The 10,306-nt window shown below is 27.2% G+C and overlaps 1 protein-coding gene across 1 annotated transcript; it reads right to left on the bottom strand.

The window, feature by feature from the left end:
* Positions 1–270: 270 nt before the first annotated feature.
* Positions 271–1,474, bottom strand: LOC129618627 (uncharacterized). The gene is made up of 2 exons (XM_055533478.1): positions 1,409–1,474; positions 271–1,101 (listed from the first exon to the last, which is right to left on the bottom strand). The coding sequence occupies exons 1-2, from the start codon at positions 1,457–1,459 to the stop codon at positions 286–288; spliced, it is 867 nt and encodes a 288-aa protein (XP_055389453.1). The 5' UTR covers positions 1,460–1,474; the 3' UTR covers positions 271–285.
* Between the last annotated feature and the right edge of the window lie 8,832 nt (positions 1,475–10,306).

Genomic DNA, 10,306 nt, shown 5'->3' with positions numbered 1-10,306 from the left:
ACATATTATGTAAACTAATTTGTAACTTACCAATCGTTTATTACTAAACTGCTCTTTACATTATCAATATGCACTTTTATCGCGTCATTACTGTGCTTATACTGTTTGATTTGAACTAAAGACTAAAGTCGAATTTATACCTAGGAAAACAAACGCTTACTATATCCACCTCAATTTCATTCACACTACCTAAATCTCTAGGTCAATTTAAACTAAAACTTAAATTATTATAAAATACTGAAATAATTAAATTGAATTCTACATTTTTATAGTTTTATTAAATCTTCATTTACAATTTTTAAATGCTATTGCAAAATCATCAAATCTTTCTTTAATATCTTCTCTTGAATCTGAAAGACATTTACTATTTGATTTATTCTCCTGCTCAATTACCTTTTTAAAATCTTTATTATTTTGATCAATTTCATTTCTAATTTCTTTAAGGAAATCATTTAATGAATTACCAATTTTATTAATACATCTATTATACAGTAAACTCCAACCATTTTTACAATCAACTAAAGATAATCGTATATTTGAAAATTTTTCCAAATTTTTATTTTGTATTGAATTTGTAAGTGATGATATTGTTGGAATATTATAAAAACTTTCAGTTGGACATTTGGTTATAGTTGGTATTAATCGATTTTCTTCATAATAATTTAAAGTATTATATAAATTTTGTTTACAAGTATTATCAGCTGCTTGCTTACGATACATTTCAAAAATTACACTCAATTTATCAAGTTCAAAACTTGATGTTGATAATATTTTCATATCAATATTTAAAACACGATTTCTTGTTATCGCTAAATTATGAATTAAAGCTTGTTGATCTTGTATAAAATGAAGAATTTTCTCTTCAAGAGTTTGTGTACTTGAAATTTTTCCTTTATTATTTTCTAATCCATTTATAAATATTTTAATATAATTTTGATAATCAACACTTAATTTTTGATTATGAATAATTGTTTGATTAATATTTTTGGTAATTTCTTCAGTTAAACCATCCAAATATTCTTGTAAAAATAATTTGCCTTTTGGAATTGATTTTAAAATAATATCATTTGAATTGAATTCTGTCAATTGACATACTGATTCCTGAAATAAATTTCGAAATTAGAAGATGAATATTTTTTAAGTTTAATTGATATTGTTTTAAAAATTCGGCCAATGCTTAATAGAACCGGGGAAAATTGAATTCGGCCATCATAATCAATATTTCGGACAAATATTGCCAATAAGAAGCAAATGGAAAATCCAGAAATATATTAATTTTTAATAAACGCACAATTTCCGACCTTCTCCAATTCACATAACCATTAAATACTTTGTATTATTTTGTATTTAATAAGATTGAAATATTGTTAATGCACCTTGAATAATATTTTTGCCACAAAATGTTTACCTTTAAAACAAACAACGTCACAATCAGTAAAAAGAAATTTTTACGATCCATTTTGATTCAGTGAAAAATTAAAACTGTTTTATTAGAAATTATAATTCTGCTTCCTAGATTAATAAATATTGCTAAGTACTTTAAAATATCTATGCTTATAATGAACAATGAACAATTAAATTCATTGATATATCTATAAACTTGATGTGAAAGTGTATGCAAAAAAATTTTTAGTATTCAAAAATATTATTTTAATGACAGAGTCGTATTCACACAAAATAACGTACGGAGTAGGAACAACAAAAACCATTCGATTAATAAAAGAAAGGACGTAGATAACGGCTCTGCTGACGGTGACTACGAAATATTTAAAGATTGCTATTGAAGCTTTTACGATAAACTGACTGTTCTTTCAGTAAGATGATTTTACTGTATGACGGAAGGCGTTGACCGTATGATCTTTTCGGAAGGCGTTGACAGTGAAAATATCACACTGCGTAAAATGCATTTACATTGGAGGATTTTACATAAAACTTTTTTAGATGACAAATGGTCTGCGATCAGATGGTTATTACGAAGGATATGGTATGATTCTAGTGGTGTGCAAGAGCATGAAATGGCGTCCCGTACACTCCTTTACTAATACTACTACTACCACTATTACTACTACTGTCGTTGATTCTACTAGTACTACTACTACTACTACTATACAACTACCACTACTGCTACTACTGATACTTTTACAAAAATCCTATAAAATTTAAAATATCAAAACTGACACAACTAAAAAATTGCCTTAAATTAAATTTTGGAAGATGAGATCTAAAACTTAATATATGACCTATTTATGCTTTGATGAAATTTCTCTTCTGTTCTTCTTCTTTTGGGCAATTTTTAAATAAACTTTAATAGAACGCAATTAATAAAGTATACCGAATAAATAACCTTGAATAGCTTTAAGCGCAAAACTATTTTTAATTAATACACCAAAAATTTATTCAAATTAAAACTGCTAATGAGAATAAGTTAACCTAGATAATCATTGAATAAGAAATACATGCCTGTGTTCAATGAAAAAAACAAAACAAAAATTGACTTAAAAATAAAGAATAAAATTCAGTGATTTGCAATCTAAACCATTCAATATTGACTTACAATGAACTGATAATAAATCAGCGATAAGAAACTCTTTAGCAGGAATGATACAAGAAATACGCAATTTTCAAATTCACTTTAGAGTTTTAAAAATTCCAATTTTATGTTGAAATTTTTATACACTACACTTTATGGAATGTACGCGTATGTAAATGTAAAATAGGTTTTTTACTCCTTCAAAGGAATTTATGTTTATTTTATTATTTTCATACAGGGTGACAGTTTTCATTGTTGAAATGGCACTTAACAGTATTAGAATAGCATCAAAATGACAAAGAATTTTCTCTGGTGAAAGAGTATTACAGATGATCTCGTTTGCTGGTTAAACCACACATCAGTAAAAAATATTAAATCTCATTTGTAAACGAGACCTTATTATACGACTATAGAGTACTACTAATAATATAATGAACAAATAATTTGATTTTCTTCAAACAATTCCGTTTTTAACTCATGATTTTTCTATATCGCTAAAAGATTCAATCCTCTTTAACCCGGTGCAGATTTTGCGTAAATTTTTTAGCTTTACTTAAAATAATATTAAATTTATACAAAACTCATTACATATTTTGCAAATTCTACTTTTATTTATATGCAATATATATAAGCATGTAATACATATATAAATACAACATAAAATATAAGCAGAATTTCGAATACATATGTACATGAATCAACTACTATGGTCACAATGTACAATATGAAAAACATATAATATCTGTATAGTTAAATTCAAACAGACCCGGTTCTTACTCGTTCGGTGCCTTACGCTGCTTCCTAAAAGTGCGCCCGGGCTCCTCCTCCCGGGTTGCGCACAATAAATTTTTTTCTTGTAATTTTATCAGGATAAATGCATAATTAAGTCAAGACTGGACTTAAACTTTCAGATTTAATTTTACTGGACTTAATACAAAAATTACTGGACTTATTACATAAATTACTGGACTTAATACAAAAATTCCAATTCTTTCATATACGCACATGTTACCAAGTTCAGTTTTTAAAATTGGACATTTTTTTATTTTTTTAAGTTTTAATGGGGCCACCACTCATTGCAAATGTGGTAAACACGTCACTGTTTCTATGCAAAACATATCTGTAACCGAGAGATCCATCTTTTGATATACAAATGAATGTTCATATATTTTATGGTTTTCACATTCAAAATTTATATGCCTCTGTAATACAATATCAAAATGTCTCAGTTCAAAATAAACAAAATATATATAAATGTACATAATATACATACATATATACATATATATATAAACGTACACACATACATAATAAATAAATTAGATTCGCTAGGCAAAAATTTTGTTTTAAATTTGAAAATGAATGACATTTTGTATAAAAAAAAAATTTTTTTTTTTTAGAGATGTCATGAAAAATATAAAAATATTTATGTGTAAAAGCAAAACTATACATAAAAGTACCGACTTCAACATATATTTTAGTTGGTTCTACCAACCATGGCTATGAAAATGAAAATTTATAAAGAGTGTTTCTTCAAAGGCAGGTTCATTAATACCAAAATAAAATGATAAACAAAAAAATATTATGCTCTCGAATTTGACAACTAAATGACAGTTTTGCTCAAGTAAAACTTCCATTCTATTATGTACGATGCATGATAATATATCAAATTTTTAAGAAGGCCATGAACACTATTAAGTGGTTCGCCCCATTTTTTTTTATAATACGCACAACCAGATTAAGAATTGATAGGGAATTAAGCTATCTCTATTGTTTTCTAAGCTGATCAAGAATCTAGTGGTCCTCTCTCTGCAAACTGATCTAAATATACATGTAAACAACATTTCAATCTTTATATATTTTTTGACATTAATCCATTATACCTTACACTTGTAACTGTAATATATAAGAGAAAAGATTCCATTTGTAGCTGACTCTCCCGAATAAATCTCTTAAACTAAGGGAATTTTATACATTTCTACACTTTATACAATCCCTGTAGGAATGAAATATTTTAACTTTAAATATTTTACGATCTTGTTTCATTTTCTAGTTTGTTTATGTTTTGTAAATTTTAATGCATATTCATGTCTTTCCATTTGTATAACACAAATTCCCTTACCTCAAAAGGCTGAAATTATAATACTTTACATATATATATACATAAAACATGGAAATATACATATAGAGAATATTTATGCAATAAAAAAAAAATTGCACAAATTTTCATATAGTGATTTTACAAATATAATTATATATGTAAATGGGACAAGAATACGCTAAATATGATATAGAAAATGGCATTATCCCCATTTTCTAAATTCAAATTGTTTATGTATATACATAAAAGAAACATTACTATTTTTAAATCTAAACGCAAACCATACATAAGTGCAATTACATCATGTACGTTTGTTTTTGTTAATTTATTTTTAAAGCATAATAAATATAGGGAAATAAAATTTTTGATCTTGTTTTTTTTTTTAAAGAAAATTTCATTAAAATATGGTCGCATTTTTTACAAATATTTGATTTTGAACTTGTAAACTCTTATATTAGAATGTGATTTAATATAACTTCCGTTGATTCCGTAAGAGTTATGTATAACAATTTGGATTTTGTTAAAAAGCATGAACTTTCAAACCCCGTCAATTCAATTTAAATGTCCAATTTGTACAATTAATTTAAATCAGAGTTAGTTCAGCAATAATTATTGATATCACAACTCCCACTTAAATGTTTCATGGCATTAATTTCATTTAAGTGGCATGGCAGTGAATTCAAAGAATATTAATTTCAAATTTACAAAACAGGATCATAAAATCTTTCAACTCTGTTATAAATGAACAAATTCATAGCGAATCTTATTTAAAAAATTGATAATTCTCTTAATTTGGTTATCAATTAATAAGATTATGTGTGGCTTTATTTTGTAAGCTATATACAACATATCGTCGGTTAAAAGGCAGAAAGCACTAAGTGGATTTTTTGAGAATTTGGATTTCATAAATGAATTAAATCAGAATAATACAATCTTTGTTGTGGCAAAAAATTATGCAAATCCAGAATATAGTTTATAAATCCAGAAATTAAACAGACCAATTCCATTGCACTAATTGATTAGTTTTACAATTTTACGATTTTTTTAAATTGAATTTACTCAAAACACAGTTTCCTGACTTAATGCTTTCTGCTTCTTAACCGACGATATGAATTATTGTTCATTCTCGTATTTTCATTTACGGTAAAGGAAACCACAATGATAACGCCTACTTCATAGCAACATAAATGCACAGTGCATTTCGGTAATGTACCTTTCGGTAAGGTAATGATTTTGGAAGAAATAATAATAATGTCAACTACTTCATTATTTCTAAGCAATGCCAAATGTAGTCCGTCAATTCCATCCTAGAACAAGCTGGGTAAAATGTATAGGAGATTTTACACATTAATTGGTAATTCGTAATACCTAATCCTAATTACTATTTCCCGAAAATTCTATAACTCTATCGTAAATAGTTTGATTTCCTATTTCTAATTATGCAACAATTATAACTACATTACAATTATACAATATAACCACATACAAGACATTAGGTAACATTAAATGCAGATGCATATCGGAATGCATAAATTCATCATAGTTTATTTTGAGAATATTTTTTGTTCTGGAGCATTTACTTTGGCACACGACAATTATTTTTCTTATTATCATTCGCTTATACACAATCGACCCCGTACGTAAAGTTGAAAATAATGTCGCCGTCTTTTTTTAGTTGTTCCCTTTATTATTCTTTATTATATTTACTTTTAAAAATAAAACATTTTTTCTCCAAAAATTTTAATTTTTTAATTTTTTTTTATACAAATTATAAAGTAAGGAATTTAGAAATGAAAGCAATGTTGAGTTCTTTCGAGAGTCGAGAAAAAATACCTTACAAAACTCTCATATTACAAAAAAGATATAAAATGGGTAGATATGTGAAGTATATGTTTGTGTTTTTCTTCTCATAATTAGTTTTTTATATTTGTAAATGCAGTATGGATTTAAATAGGTACATAAGAATCATATGAGAGAGTAGTGGTTTGTGGTGGTTTGGGGGGTGTGTATGAAAATTGTTATTTATTTCATCTGTTTCTAAAAATAGTACACCACAATTTGAGATAAGAAAAGTAAATATGTTTAATTATTGTGTAATTTTTTTTTTGAAAATTTTAGAATTTATTTTGTAATACAATATGCTCGTTGCTCTCGTTCTGTCTATTTATTCAACTACACGTTTGTACATAATATTCAGCAGTGCATAAAATGCTCGTAGAAGGTAGTAGATTCTTTTATCTTAGTTTTTAATTCAATATCTCAGGCATATTTTGTTAAAAACTAGAGTGGAACTGCCTTAGGCAAGTTCCCGAGATGTCAGCTGTTCCTTTTGGAATTCCACTAAATTCAAATTAAAAACTCACACTTTTATTATATTCAACAAAAATGTGACATTTTAAAAACCATTTACTAAAAATTCACTTATTAAATTTAAAATTTTTTAGAGTTCAAAAAATTTCCTCATGACATGAATGCGTATACTATTTCTAAAAACCTTATACACAAACGAAATTGAGCATAAAAAATTAAAAAAAGCAGAAAACAAAAAATAAAATTTCCAAAATATGCAAATCTATTTTCAAAAAATATAAAAAAGAAAAAAAAAACTAAGAAAAGTAAATATTATTTTAGTGCGCACCTAGCAAAATTCAATGGAAAACAAGTCAATTAAATTTTTCGAAATCGAATTTATTTTTAGTGACAGTCATATAAATTTTATAATAATTTTTGATATTTGTTGCTAATATAATTGTAAATTTTATGAATTTATTTATTAAAAATATAGGTGTCTACTCTATTCGTATAACAGGAGGCTACAGATATAATGATACTGAAATTCATAGCATACTATTTCCCGAAAGAATTAAAATATATAACTGAAACGTGACCTCAATTAAAGAATCCTAAATACTAATATTGTTCGAACCAAATGTGTTAAATATTTATACAAGTTATATTGGTTATAGTTCCAATAGCAATAATTGTTTCTTATGTTGTCTAGTATACTTAATTCTTCTTAGTATTAGGCAATAAATTTTAAGAAGCGGCTGTAAAAGGTTAAGGGGCTATATCGGCAATACAGCTACAAGTGAACTGTATAAAATAAACATTACGGAAAGAGAAAACTTTCACATGTTTTCTTACAATCTTGGTTTAAGCTTGATATCATAATAATTGTGCCAATAAAACTAAAGCTGTAAACGGCAACGGCGGGCGATTTCCGTTGTTAACACAGAATAACAGCAGAACAGCGTAATCAGCTATACACTATTTTGCATATAATGCGAAATACACACCTAGCTAATCAGTTAGTTCATTCAAAAAGGGAAGCGGCAGTCTCAATACTGCCCACCACTAGACCTCTAAATGTACCATCGACATCCCCCCACCACACACCTGTCCCCCTAAATCCAATGAAGTACCTTAAAAAAGCTCGGCAGATCACCCAAAGGCGCTCCCGAGAGCTCCTCCAAGCAATCTAACCAATATCCACCCATCGTTCCCTCCTCCAAATCAGAGCGGCCACTCACATAGCTCGTGATGTACATCCTTCAAAACCCCGATGTCTTGGCCCAGAAAATATCCGATGAGGAAATGCCCAACCTCTTAGACATATACACCTAAAAACAGATGATATCAAAATCAGGTAGATGATGCTGTTTTTCCGCCGGCAGTTGTGCAGACCCATTTACATTTTATTTCACAATTTATTCACAGTATTTTCTACATAACTGTTATAATCAAATCAAAATTATTAAAATTTTATAACAAGAATCCGTATTGGTATTTCAAATCCATTCACGAACATACGAAAAAAAAAATTTTCATTTCAGTTTCAGGCCTTTTGAATAATAAAAAAATTTTCCATTTTATATATGGAATAAATTAAACTAAGCATACTGCATCTGTGTTCATTATTGCACTATACACCAAACAAATATGTTATTATTTAAAATCTTTTATACGAGTACAGTTCAACGCATTCACTATATATGAATATATTAAAAACTCAAAAAATAAAATCATTTAAGAAAATCGAATTATAAAAAGTAAATGCATGGATAACACTAAAATAATTTTCATTTCCTTTATAATCTTACGCGCTACATAAAACTCACTCTAAAGCTATTATTAGATTGTCATATTTTTTTTTTATTTTTTTGTATATTCTTCTGATTTTTCTGATATTGCTTTGAGTTAATCAAATTGTCACAACTATATACAGTGTGCACGATTTTAATTTTCGTCGTCGTGAGTTGTGAATGTATTAAAGGCTTTCTTTTTTCGAATTTACATAAAAAAATTTTTTTTTTTTAGACTTTATTTTTAGATGTCATATTAAGGTAAACATTTTTGATTTCGTTTACAAAATTCCATTTTTTTTTTAATTTTCTAAAATTTATGTAAAAAAAAATATTCTGAGAACCCATTAATGTTAAGCGTATAATGGTACAGCATTCTATAATAATGCACGTGCTCATATATTATAGATTTAATTTAGACTTTTAGAACATAGCCATTACAATCACATATTTGAATAGAATCAATAAAAACTTGTGAATTATAATTCTTTTTAAACATGTTTAAATTTTTGTTAGCCATATTAATAGTATTGTCGGTTTAATAACAAACAAGATTCGTAAATATTATACAATATATAGTATAGGGATTGCAGTTAATGAAAATGCCATTTAAAAAGATAAGACCACATGATTTTATTCTCCCCTTTTTTCCAGAAAAGAAAAGTGTGAATAATAAAAGCAATTTTAATAATAAAACTAGTGATAAAATCAAAATGATAATTGAAACAAGAATTAATAAATTTTTTTTAAATAAATATTAAAATCAGTTTTATTACAACGATCTATAAATAATATTTTTTTTTTGTATATTTTTGAAATTGAGGAAATTTTTTCAACAAATTCTTAAAAATTTCTAATTTTTAAATATTTTCTATTTTCAGATCATATTGAAATGATAGAAGGAATGAAAGATTTCAATGAAAACTGTGCGTACAAAATGCATTCGTAATTGATTTCCAACTAAGGCTTTGTCCCCTGCATTTTTTAGCAAGCTGGCCGCAATATACTAGATAAAACAGTTTAAATACACTTAAACAACATGGGTACACATTTCTAATACCGAATCATAGCTGAAATCAGCATATACATTTCAAAAATCAATTTGCAAAAGCAAATATCAAAATTTTAAAATCATTTAAATCATCCTACCGATGATTCCATGAGGAAAATGGGGAGACCTCAGTACACCTTCTGGGGGAATATAATGCACTCGCCCATAGGAGAAGGGAAATATTGGGAAGATTACTCTCACAGCGGCAGATTGGCGGTCTTCCGGGCCTCACAAGTTGTTTAAGCTCATTAGGAGAGTGGACGTTACGCGTGTGTTGTAGGGCATGCTTCACACTCGAAGGGGGAGAAAGGGGTCACAACAGATTCTTATACGTGGTCACGGTGTACTATTATCCCGGTTGTACAAATTTACGATGCCAATTGCCCTATCGATAAAAATCCGAAGACTTACAACGTTATAAACATAGTCAAGATACAGAAAAAAATATTGAAATATTTATGAAGATGCGAAATTTTAAATATTTTAATTGGAAAATCTAATTTAAATTTAAGGTTGAATATAAATATTTAGAACATGAATTT

The sequence above is a fragment of the Condylostylus longicornis genome, unplaced genomic scaffold, assembly GCF_029603195.1.
Source record: "Condylostylus longicornis isolate FDR11 unplaced genomic scaffold, ASM2960319v2 ptg000009l, whole genome shotgun sequence".
In the NCBI taxonomy this organism is placed as follows: Eukaryota; Metazoa; Arthropoda; class Insecta; order Diptera; family Dolichopodidae; genus Condylostylus; species Condylostylus longicornis.
Note: the sequence above shows the minus strand (reverse complement) of the source record. Positions and strands in the feature narration are given on the sequence as shown.